This window comes from Macaca fascicularis, chromosome 3, assembly GCF_037993035.2.
Source record: "Macaca fascicularis isolate 582-1 chromosome 3, T2T-MFA8v1.1".
In the NCBI taxonomy this organism is placed as follows: Eukaryota; Metazoa; Chordata; class Mammalia; order Primates; family Cercopithecidae; genus Macaca; species Macaca fascicularis.
Genome location: NC_088377.1, coordinates 97,267,907 through 97,280,834, shown reverse-complemented (window position 1 = coordinate 97,280,834; position 12,928 = coordinate 97,267,907). Strand labels below are relative to the sequence as shown.

At 42.1% G+C, this 12,928-nt stretch overlaps 1 protein-coding gene across 1 annotated transcript in view; it reads left to right on the top strand.

Moving 5' to 3' along the window:
• FKBP9 (FKBP prolyl isomerase 9) overlaps positions 1-12,928 on the top strand; it is a 51,179-nt gene that overhangs the window by 12,118 nt on the left and 26,133 nt on the right. The window contains exons 2-5 of the mRNA XM_005549834.4: positions 3,782-3,927; positions 4,349-4,538; positions 5,493-5,638; positions 9,502-9,691. Coding sequence (XP_005549891.3) covers positions 3,782-3,927; positions 4,349-4,538; positions 5,493-5,638; positions 9,502-9,691 — 672 coding nt within the window. The remainder of the gene's footprint in view (positions 1-3,781; positions 3,928-4,348; positions 4,539-5,492; positions 5,639-9,501; positions 9,692-12,928) is intronic.

Sequence of the window (12,928 nt, the reverse complement as noted above, 5' to 3'; positions counted from 1 at the left end):
TTCGTCTGTTAAGAGAGATATTTTTACTTCTTCCTTTCCAATTTCTGTGCCATGTAGTTATTTGTCTTGCTAAATTGCTCTAGCTAGGAGTTCCAGGACCATGCTGAACAGAAGTGTTGAAAGCAAGCATCTTTTCCTTGTCCCCAATCACAGGGGAAAACCTTTCAGTTTTTCACCATTGTTTATGATCTCAGCTGTGCACAACCCCATTATTAAACTTTCCTGGAACAACTTCGTTTGGGTGTGTCATCTGTTTCCTGCGGGCCCCTGAATGAGATGCCTGTAAAAGGTGTAAATAAGCCAGATCCCAAGACAGGTTGTATAAATGCTTATTCCAGAGTGTGCAGAAATAATTTTCATGACCAGTTCTGGGCTTGATGCTGCCCATGAGTTTGTGCCAGTTGTGCTGATCAGAATAAATTTGTTCAGAACAACTTTATTTTTGCAGATGGTCAGAATTTTAAGCAGTAGATAAGACTGGTCTTGCATTGTTAGCCTCTTGTATAAATGTATACATTTTCTTTCAGAAAGGTTTTTTGGTTTTTAGCACTTTGGTGCTTAATTGTTCACAGTGGTTAGGCAACATCAAATGAAGAAGTTAATATTGTGAGGCAACACCTGTTTCTTCCTTTCTTTCTTCCTTTCTTTCTTTCCTTTCTTTCTTTCCAGGATCTCACTCTGTCACCCAGGATGGAGTGCCAGGGTGCGATCTTGGCTCACTGCAGCCTCCGCCTCCCAGGTTCAAGTGATCCTCCCAACTCAGCCTCCCGAGTAGCTGGGACCACATGCGCATACCACCATGCTCAGCTAATTTTTTGTATTTTTAGTAGAGATGGGATTTCACAATGTTGCCCAAGCTGGGCAACAACTATTTCTGTACACCTCTAGAGAGGCCCTGACCCCGGAGTATGAGAGTCAGATGGTCCTAGATTCTCACTTTTTTCCCTCCTCATGTTTAATTTCATGAGCTTGGGAAGTTTTGTAACCTCCAAAGAGTCTGAGTATCATAGCACCCACCTTAAAAGTACTGTATGAGGACTAAATGGTGTAGTATATATTGAAGAGCTTAGTCTGCTACTGTGCCCAACAAATAATAAATACTCTGTCAATGGTAGTTAGTATTAAAAAGTTTTATTAAATTTGGGAAGTATATTCAGGTTCTGTGAATGAAAAAAATATTTTTAAAGTATGCCGGTGCATTGTTGCTGTTTCTGTGTGTTCTGTGCTTGGGAGTCTTTGAAGTCTTGCTTTCTGGCCCATTATTATAATGAATCTGCCAGTTTGATGATGGCTTAGTGGCAGGGCGAGTCGCCAGCCAAGTGTAATTCAAGAGCGGGCATTCCAGGGGGTGCGGATTGGGGCCCCGGAGGTAGAGGGTGGAGGTGTAAAGCTGACTTGGGCACAAAACTGGCCATGTGCTTTTGTCCTCTGGCTTGTTGGCCTGTACTTGAAATCTTGCTTTCTGTTCACTGACCTTGAAGAAAGGAAACCTATTAAAATAGGCTGTAAAACTAGGAGGAGAAAGACAAGAGGGCCAGGTCTCAGGAAGCTGCCCTGAGGGGAGTGGTGAGGTGGACTCTGTTGCTCGCCCAAACTGTTCATTAGGGAAAAAGAGGAAAAAGTGCAAGTATTTTGCAAAATGAAGGGTGACACATTCTCATGAAATAAATCCCAGCAGCTCTTAACATTTTATTACATAAGTAATTACATGATCATTTTGAAAAGTAAGATAATTAAAGAGAAAACAAATTCAGTCACCTGAAGTCCTCTACCTGTAGATGATAGATAATATTTCATGTATTGCCTTGTGGATTTTTTCAAATGCATCTATATATGTAAGTTGAAAATGGGGTGATTTTATACTGTGTTAACCTGTCCCCACCCCCCACCCTTTTTGAGACAGAGTCTCATTCTGTCACCCAGGCTGGATGACAATGCAGTGGCACCGTCTCAGCTCACTGCAACCTTCACCTCCCAGGTTCAAGCAATGTTTGTGCCTCAGGCTCCCAAGTAGCTGGGACTACAGGTGCACACCACCACACCCTGCTAATTTTGTGTTTTTAGTAGAGATGGCATTTCACCATGTTGGCCAGGCTGCTCTCAAACTCCTGACCTCAAATGATCCACCCTCCTTGGCCTCCCGAAGTGCTGGGATTACAGGCATGAGCCACCACGCCTGGCATTGTAACCTGCCCTTTACTCATATTGTATATATCCCTCCATGTCAGTGAGTAAAAATCTGTTGTTATAAAATGCCATAGAGCATTGTATTTTATGTCTTCTGAAACTCTGTGGGTCTCTATTAGTTTATAAGGTACTTACTTGTAGGCAAAGTCCGTGTCTTGTACTTTATATCCCCCAAAGCACCTGGCACGGTCCCCTAATAGGCAAACCTCTGTTGATTGCTACATTTGACATTGAAGAAGATAAAGGTGTGAGTCACAGCCATGATTTCCTTATTTATCTTTTGATCTAAGGCCATTGCCTATCAGCCTTTAAAACATGTATATTAGTGATCATAAGACTACATCATACTTTCTATTACCTGTGATAATTATAGCAATATTGGCACAGCACTTTGGTTTTCAGAGCATTTTTCACATTGTTATACAGATCCTGGGAAGGCTGTTATTATTTCTTGCATTTTGCAGTGGAGGAAACTGAGGTTAAGAGAGTTTAAGTATGTTTTATGCTCTTACCATGCTGCCTCTGTGTTTAACTTAGCTGGATGCCTTTAAAAAAAAATCAAGTGTGTGTGTGTGTGTGTGTGTGTGTGTGTGTGTGTGTGTGATCTTAGGCCATTAGTACCTATGATGTTGCTTTTGGGTACCAATGACATAGAAAATGAAGTAAAGTTTATTTTTTATTTTTTTTAGACAGAGTCTCGCTGTGTCGCCTAGGCTGGAGTGCAGTAGCACAATCTCAGCTCACTGCAATCTCCGCCTTCCGTGTTCAAGCAATTCTCCTGCCTCAGCCTCCTGAGTTGCTGGGGCTACAAGCGTGTGCCACCACGCCTGGCTAATTTTTTTGTATTTTTAGTAGAGACGGGGTTTCACCGTGTTGGCGAGGCTTATTTCAAACTGCTGACCTCAGGTGATCCACCCTCTTTGGCCTCCCAAAGTGCTGGGATTATAGGCGTGAGCCACTGTACCCAGCTGTAAGGTCTTTATTTTATTTTATTTTATTTTATTCTATTTTATGTTATTTTTTGAGACTCTGTCACCCAGGCTACAGTGCAGTGGTGCAGTCATAGCTCACCGCAGCCTCAAACTCTTGGGCTCAAGCGATCCTCCTACCTCAGCTTCCAAAGTAGCTGGGACTATAGGCATGCACCACCACACCTGGCTAATTATATGTATTTATTTGTTTAGAAGAGAGGAGGCCTCACTTTGTTGCCCCGGCTAACTTCAACTTAACTCCCCTTGCCTTGGCCTTCCAAAGCCTGGCATGACCACAGCCAACTCTTTCTTTTTTTGTGTGTGTGAAAGAATAGGTAATTATTTTGCAAAATCAGCTTAACACATTTTTTTTTTTTTTTCTAGAGAGAGTTATGCTGATTCTTATTGAACTAGATTTGCTGGCAATATTCAAGATAGTCTAAAATTTCCAACCCTACAAGTACTGTCCAGTGGAGATGTTCCTGTATCAGTAACTCCTTGGCAGGCTTTTTGCTTTGCTGTGGCCACATTACATCTGTGGGCGCATTCTGACAGGTTGGTTTTTACTGAGGAAGGGACTATTTATACTTTTCTCTCTCTTTCCCTACCCTTTGGGTCTTCAGCTATGACAGAGACTCCACTTTCAACGTGTTTGTGGGAAAAGGACAGCTGATCACAGGGATGGACCAGGCTCTTGTTGGGATGTGCGTAAACGAGAGACGTTTCGTGAAGATTCCCCCGAAGCTTGCCTACGGAAGTGAAGGAGTTTGTAAGCTTTTCTTCCTCGTTTATAAACACATCTGCAGAAACAATGAGAACACTTTTAGGATGTTAAGTCAAACAGACTGGAGAATCTTGGAAGCTTTTTAGATTGGGGGAAAATGAAAAGCAGTGAACTCATACACAGCTAAAATTTCCATCTTAGGTTTATTTCTTCTAGATGTGAAAGAAAGTGTCATTAACACAGATGTATTGAATGATACCCTCAATGAGAAGAAAACTGTTTTTTCTCTTTTCTTTCAATTTCATGTGGAGGAAAGAGGGAGGAAGAATGGGTCATTTTGGGATTGTAGAGCAGTAACTGCTTGAACCCTTTTGGCCCACATTCACCTTGGCAGCATCCTAGGTATTTATTTATCTGGCCTGAAAGTCAGCAACTGTGAACTCAGTGTGAAATCTTTAATTTCTAGCTGGTGTGATCCCCCCCAATTCAGTGCTTCATTTTGATGTACTTCTGATGGATATTTGGAATTCTGAAGACCAGGTTCAGATTCACACCTATTTCAAGCCCCCGAGTTGCCCTCGGACCATCCAGGTGTCTGATTTTGTGAGGTACCACTACAACGGGACGTTCCTGGATGGAACTCTGTTTGATTCGAGGTAAGTCCTGTCATTCATGGAAGTATCAGTGAAATGTCCCACGCATAGTTGCTTCCTTCTGTCTTGCTTTTTATGCCGATGGGGACTCTTCTCCACTGTAACCAGTACCGAACTCATCTACTTAAGACTTTTGGTCAGCGTTGCATCTTCTCTGGTGCCAGAGTCAAAATTTTAATACATCTTAGAAACATTGAAGAGCAATGTTTATCTAACTTAACAGTATTTTGAGATCTCATTATTAAGTGAAAGGCTCTATTTGTTTTTTTTTTTTGAGATGGAGTCTCGTCCTGTCACCCAGTCTGGAGTGCAGTGGCACGATCTTGGCTCACTGCAACCTCTACCTCCTGGGTTCAAGCGATTCTCCTGCCTCAGCCTCCCAAGTAGCTGGGGCTACAGGTGCATGCCACCACGCCAAGCTAATTTTTTATATTTTTAGTAGAGGTGGGGTTTCACCATATTAGCCAGGATGGTCTCGATCTCCTGACCTCATGATCTGCCTGCCTTGGCCTCCCAAAGTGCTGGGATTACAGGTGTGAGCCACCACGCCCAGCCGTGAAAGCATCTATTTTTCAGGAGGCTTATGCACGTTTTGGTTCATTTTTATAGTTTTCCCACGGAAGCAGGAGGGGAAAGATGAATGTATATGAAGCTATGGAGCAGCACGGGGCCACGTCAGAGAACCCTTTGCAATTTATTCTCATTAGAGCGTGTTTGATTAGTGGAATAGCTGGCCTGTTTTTATCTATCACTGGTATAAATGCATGCTTTTTATTTCTTTCTAAACTTGAGGACATTTGCCCTGAGTTTGGGGGCAAAGATCCATAAACGCCTATCTCTAGGGATGGGTATGAGATCATTGTTTAGCTGATATTTGGGTAACAAAAACTGTACTGAGAGATGAGTTGGAAACATTCTCATGGTGTGGAACTTTTTCCCTTTCTCATTGGCTTTCAGTCACAATCGCATGAAAACGTATGACACATATGTGGGGATTGGCTGGCTGATTCCTGGAATGGATAAAGGGCTGCTGGGGATGTGTGTGGGTGAGAAGCGCATCATCACCATTCCTCCTTTTTTGGCCTATGGAGAGGATGGAGATGGTAAGTCCTTCTCCTTCTTGGAGCCACTCTCTCCTATCCTTATTTTTATTGCAGTGGTTAATTCAGTTGTCACCACATGAAACCCACTAGACCTTTCGGTCTAGACCTACACTGTCTAATACGGTAATCACTAGTTACATGTGGCTATTTATATTGAAATGGAAACAAGTTAAAATTAGCTAAAATTTAAAATTCAGTTCCTTGGTCGCACTGCTACATTTTAGGTACCTAATAGCCTCATGTTGCTGAGGGCCACCATACTGGACAGTGCAAATACAGACCCAGATCATTTCCATCCCTCAGAAAGTTCTATTTGACAGTGCTAGTCTGGATTGTCTGCTGTCTGATGATTGAGTTGCAGAAATTTCCACTTACTTATGGTCATTGGCATTCATAAGTAACCTCCTCTGCTCCTGGCGTACCTGCTATGGCCTTGGCCACCAACCTCTCTGGCTTTAACATTTGTGAAATGAGACTTGAACTAGACACTATAAAAGTTGCAGATATCAAGGTAGAAATTCAGCCATATAATGTCAGAATTGCCAGATCTCCCCATTTGCACCTCTACAATGGGTTTTACCTATGACATTAACTCCATATGGACAAAAGCAAAGGGTAATGTTAGAAAACACATTAATTAGAAGCAGTGTCCTGTTTGTAGTTTTCCTGTGAAGGAAAACACATAATATTGACTGATAAATAGAATTTCTCAGGTACTCATGTTTGAATTTCAGGTGCGTTTAATCATATTGACATGCTGACACAACATAGAGACCTGTAGGCGTTTACACAGCAGATGGATACAGTGATGTGTTGATTAATAATGGGGATATGTTCTGAGAAAGGCATCATTAGGCAATTGCATTGTTGTGCAAATGCCATAGAGTGCACTTACACAATCCTAGGTGCTATAGCCCACTGCACACTTAGGCTGTATGGTGTAACCTGTTCTTCTAGCCTGCAAACCTGCACAGCATGTGTACTGTGTACTCATGTGTACTCACTCACAGGTGAGCTACTGTAACATAATGACAAGAATTTGTGTATCTAAACATAGAAAAGGTACAGTAAAGACATGATATGATAATCTCATGGGACCACTCTCATATATGTGGTCTGTTGTTGACCAAAACTTCATTATGCAGCAGATGACTTCGTAGTTAAGGATATAAATGAGAACATGATGCTTCTTAAGAAATTTACTGATAGTGATACCCAACTTACAATAGCCAATATGTTTTCGATGTTGTTTTCTGGCTCTGGAGCAGAGCAGGAGAAGGGAGCCTGAGGTGGTGGGGCTCAGCCGTCTCTCGTCTCTACCTCCATATATATATACACACACACATACATACACACTCATATATATATACACACACACTCATATACTCATATATATACTCATATACTCATATATATATACTTTTTTATATATATAATTTTTTTTTTTTTGGAGACAGAGTCTCACTCTGTTGCCCAGACTGGAGTGCAGTGGTACACTTTCGGCTCACTGCAATCTCTACCTCCTGGATTCAAGAGATTCTCCTGCCTCAGCCTCCTGGGTAGCTTGAACTACAGACGTATGCCACCATGCCTGGCAAATTTTTGTATTTTTAGTAGAGACAGCATTTCGCCATGTTGGCCAGACTGGTCTCAAACTGCTGAGGTCAAGCCATCCACCCACCTCGGCCTCTCATAATGCTGGGATTACAAGTGTGAACCACTGTGCCTGGCCCACTTTTATATATTTTACATGCTGGGGATCTGCAGATGGTTTCTTAAAAAGAGTATTAGGGGTGAAATTCCCTACTAAAGGAAAAATAAAGTTTAAAACAGTGCCATAAACATGTCTTAATTCTCCCCCCAACCAAGATGTAGATATTGTTATTATTATTTTTAGAGACAGGCTCTCACTCTGTCACCCAGGCTGGAGTGACGCCATCACAGCTCACTATAACCTCAAACTCCTGGGTGATCTTCCTGCTTCAGCCTCCCGAATAGTTAGGACTACAGGTGTGTGCCACCATGCTTGGCTAGTTAAAAAAATTTTTTTAGAGACAGTGTCTCACTATGTTACCAAGGATTACTTTGAAATCCTGGACTCAAGTGATCCTCCCACCTCAGCCTCCCAAAGTGCTGGGATTATGGGTGGGAGGCACTGTGCCTGGCAGTTACTGTTTTCTTACTGATGTTCAAATGGTCTTGTCCTTGGCCCCAAGAAGTTCATTCACATTGGCTCCCAGATCCTTCTGTCATCAGCCACATAACAAAACCAGATGTGAGCCTAATGTGAGAAATATTATTTATTTACTTTAAACAAATAATAGTTTATTTAGAATAGTTATTTTTGATTGCTTATACTTGAATACTGTGCTCGGCTATCCAAGTGTAACTTTAAATGGTTGAACTGTATGGTATGTGAATTATATCTCTGCTAAGTTGTTATAGAAAACATTATTCATTTAGTGCACATTAATGCTAGAAAAATTGAAACCCCAGGCCGGGCATGGTGGCTTGCGCCTGTAATCCCAGCACTTTGGGAGGCTGAGTAGGGTGGATCGCCTGAGGTCGGGAGTTCGAGAGCAGCCTGGCCAGCATGATGGCAGGTGCCTGTAATCCCAGCTACTAAAAATACAAAAATTAGCCAGACATGATGGCAGGTGCCTGTAATCCCAGCTACTCGGGAAGCTGAGGCAGGAGAATTGCAGTGAGCCGAGATTGTGCCGTTACACTCCAGCCTGGACAACACAGCAAGACTCCATCTCAAAAAGAAAAGAAAAGAAAAGAAAAATTTAAACCCCATGGTTACTTTTAAGGCTTTCATTTTTATCTTAAATGAAAAGATACAGTAAAGCACACACAGATTAATATTCTATCTCCCACGCATGTGATTTGGGGATTGACCACACCTTGCATTCCAGGGGCTGACTCAGCAGCCGGCTTTCAGCAGATTTCATCATTCCTTGGAGGGGAAGGAGATGCAGGGTGGGCTTTGCCAAAGGCCAGTGGAAGGAGCTCAGGCTTAGTGGCATCTAGTTTGCTTGTCCGGGCCTACTCCTTTGCATAGTATAACAAATGGCAAGTAAAAGTGAGGGACTGGTTTGTTGGTTAACTTTCTACTATCCCAAATTACTGGATTTTGGGTTATTTATTGGTTGATATTGATCTTTGCAGGAAGAACTAGTGTCCTGTAATCTCTTCATGTGGATTTCATTTTGCAGATATTCAAAATATTCCCACTGTCAGGAACATCCAAGAGAAGCAGTACTACCCAGAAGTTAGACAGAAGTGATTTGAGGACTATTTATTTATATTTTGGATTGTGGGTGCCATTTTTTCTCTGTTATCTCTGCTAACTTTCATGTTATTTATATCTTGCTTTGGATACACTTAAGGCGTTGAGTTTTACTTTTTGCCTCTAAAAAATTGACTGTTCGTTCCAAAGAACAAGACTGTGTACAGTTCTCCAGAACCAGACCAGAGATTTGGAATTACCTCCTTTAGATGTCTGTGGTTTGCATTTATTCACAAACAGAAACCCACAGAGGTATGTATTTGGGTTTGCTTGTGGGTGCATGCCCACCTACATAGAGCCTTGATTTTTCAGCATGAGCCCAGAAAATGTGGTCATGGTGGTTGCTTATGTCATTAATATCAATTTTCTCATTTTGCTGAGTCAGATTTTAGATTATACCATCAGCCCATGGTTGGACACTATGGGGGCCCATTCAAGACCTGGAAGAACATTTGTTTCCTTGGCTTCAAAACTTCAAGAAGTGAATAACACCAACCCCGAGGCTGTTGAGTTGTAAAGTACGTCCTAAATCCTGGGTCCCATTTAATCATCTTCTCCCATTCCATTCTAGGGAAGGACATTCCCGGTCAGGCATCTCTGGTGTTTGATGTTGCATTATTGGACCTCCATAACCCCAAGGACAGCATTTCCATTGAGAACAAGGTAGTACCTGAAAACTGTGAGCGGATAAGTCAAAGCGGGGACTTTCTCAGGTATCATTACAATGGCACGCTTCTGGATGGCACCCTCTTTGATTCCAGGTAAGGAAATGATTAAAGTCTTCAATTACCAGAACGTTGTATTGAATAAAGTCTGCCATTGGCTGGACCGTGATTTAAATACTTTGTCAATGCTGATTCATAGTTGGCATTTTCATCTCTAATATAGGTTTCTATTTTCTGATACTTAGTTCTTCCCTCCCTTCCTCCCTCCCTTCCTTCCTTTCTTTCCTTTTTTTTTTTTTTTTTTTTTTTTTTTTTGAGACAGAGTCTCGTTCTATTATCCAGTCTGGAGTGCAGTGTAGCTGCATGATTGTGGCTTTCTGCAACCTTGAACTCCTGGGCTCAAGCAATTCTCTCATCTCAGCCTCCTTAGTTGCTAGGACTGTGGGCGTGTACCACCATGCTTGGCTAATGTTTTATTTTTTGTAGAGATGGGCTTAAATTTATTCATAGGCTCTTGTAACCATCTCTTTCTTGGGGGCTGTTTTAGATGGTTCTGCAGGAAGCCAGGAGAGACCCTCGACTCCCACCATCCCCCTATACTGTGCTTAGCTGTCCAGGTATAAACCTCATTATAGGGCCCAAGATGAGGAGTGGCCAGAAGTGATGTCAAGGAGGTACAGTGGGCAGAGAATGTGCTTGATGCCAAGAGAGCTGGGCTCTAGCCCCTGTGGTGCACTAGCTGTATGACTTTGGATAGCGTTTGACTGCCTTGGACTTCATTTTTCCCTATTCCAGCACCTTTGTCAAGTAGATGGTTAGATTAAAGAGATAAGGTATGTGTCACAGTGCTTTACAAATTTCAGTGGCTGATCAGCTGGGCGGCACTGGTTGGATGCATTCAGCTCCCTTCAGGATGCTGGGTGCCATGGAGGCTAATTACTGGCCTCCTTTGTTGTTCAAAGTGTTGTTTTGTTTATCAGGCATGGCCTGCAATTGTAGAGATGGCTTGCATTTGGCCTGTCTTGCTCATTCCAGTGGCATGTGTTGTTTGAAACTACTCCTTTAGCTCCCAGTAGAGCAAACAAGTAGCGACAGCAACCTCCGTGTCTCTCTGAGGTGATAGACTTCTAGTTAATGGAGTCATCCAAAACCATTACAGAAGAATTTGTATATGGCATTATTTCATTTGAATAATTCATTCTTGTTCCTAGGATCTCTTTTAAATTTGTCATTTAAATTTTTTGGGACAGAGTAATAGTTACATAGCTCAAAACCAAAACAAAGTATGCATTATATGTTGTAAATTAGCCAGGCGTGGTGGCGGGTGCCTACAATCCCAGCTACTCAGGAGGCTGAGTCAGGAGAATGACTTGAACCCAGGAGCCCAAGGTTGCAGTGAGCTGAGATCACGCCACTGCACTCCAGCCTGGGCAACAGAGCGAGACTCTGTCTCAAAAAAAAAAAAAAAAAAAAAAAGAAAAGATATGTTGTATACCTGTTCCTGTCTGCCTAACCTCCCTCTCTCCCCTACCACTTAGAGTTAACCATTTTTATTGGCTTCTATTTTTAATTTTCCCAATGTCTAGATTTTTTTTTTTTTTTGAGACAGAGTCTCACTCTGTCACCCAGGCTGCAGTGCAGTGGTGCAATCTTGGCTCACTGCAACCTCCGCCACCCGGGTTCAAGCGATTCTCCTGTTTCAGCCTCCCAAGTAGCTGGGGTTACAGGCACACACCACCATGCCTGGCTAATTTTTGTATTTTTAGTAGAGACGGGGTTTCACCATATTGGCCAGGCTGGTTTCGAACTTGTGGACTCCCAAAGTGCTGGGATTACAGTCGTGAGCCACTGCACCCAGCCTAATGTGTAGATTTTTAAAAATGCAAATATAAGCAAACACAAATGTTATTTTCTCCTCTCCAAAGTATATGGCTTTCAGAATATAGTATTACTAGGGAACAAAGTGGTGTTCTGGATTTTTGTTACTCTGGGATTTTTCCATGCTAATACATAGAGAAAAATGCTCTATTTTTTACGTCTACATGGTGTCCCATTGGGTGAGTATATTGTATTTAGATAACCATTCTCCTATTGATGAACATTTGAGTTGTTTTTATCTTCTTCTGTTACCAAAAAAAAATAATTTAGTGCACATGTGTATTATTCTTTGTTGCATTCCAGTGTGGTTCTATTCTTTATTCCCTGGAATTATATTTCCAATTGAAAGACCATTTTTCTGTGTATACCAGATTTCTGTTCACATAATGGAACCACAGTTTTCTCAGGTTTCAAAGAGCTTTCTGTTTTAGTACAGTGGGATCTAATCCATTCTAATAGCTGCATATATTTCATTGTATAGACTTGCCTACATTTAGGTAATCAATCCTTGTTTATCCTTTATGTTTCCTGTATTTTGACATTTAATTAAGGCTGCAGTAATTATTTTTGTAGGAAAATCTTAAAATATATGATTGTTTCCCTGGGATACATCTCTAGAAGAATCTCTGGGTCAAAGGTTATGTGTATTTTTTTTTTTTTTTTTTTTTGAGATGGAGTTTCGCTCTTCTTGCCCAGGTTGGAGTGCAATGGTGTGATCTTGGCACACTGCAACCTCTGCCTCCTGGATTCAAGCAATTCTTGTGTCTCAGCCTCCTTAGCAGCTGGGATTACAGGCATGAACCACCACTCCCAGCTAATTTTGTATTTTTAGTAAAGATGGGGGTTTCGTCATATTGGCCAGGCTGGTCTTGAACTCCTGACCTCAGGTGATCTGCCTGCCTCGGCCTTCCAAAGTGTTGGGATTACAGGCGTTAGCCACCGTGCCCTGCTTTTTTTTTTTTTTTTTTCTTTTTGAGACAGAATCTTGCTCTGTTGCCCAGGCTGGAGTGCAGTGGTGCGACTTCAGCTCACTGCAACCTCCACCTGCTGGGTTCAAGCGATTTTCCTGCCTCAGCCTCCCAAGTAGCTAGGATTACAGGCGCCTGCCACCACACCAGGCTAATTTATGTATTTTTGATAGAGACAGGGTTTTGCCATGTTGGCCAGACTGGTCTTAAACTCCTGACCTCAAGTGACCCTCCCGCCTCACCTCCCAAAGTGCTGGGATTACAGGCATGAACCACTGTGCCCAGCAGTTATGTGTATTTTTACACCTTTTGATACATACTACCAAGTTGCCCTCAAGTAAGGTTTTATTCAGCATCACAGTTTAAGAGTATCCCATTCCCTGCAAACTTAGTAACACTAGGTATCATTTAAAAATAATCTTGGCTAGGCCAGGCGTGGTGGCTCACACCTGTAATCTCAGCACTTTGGGAGGCTGCGGTGGGTGGA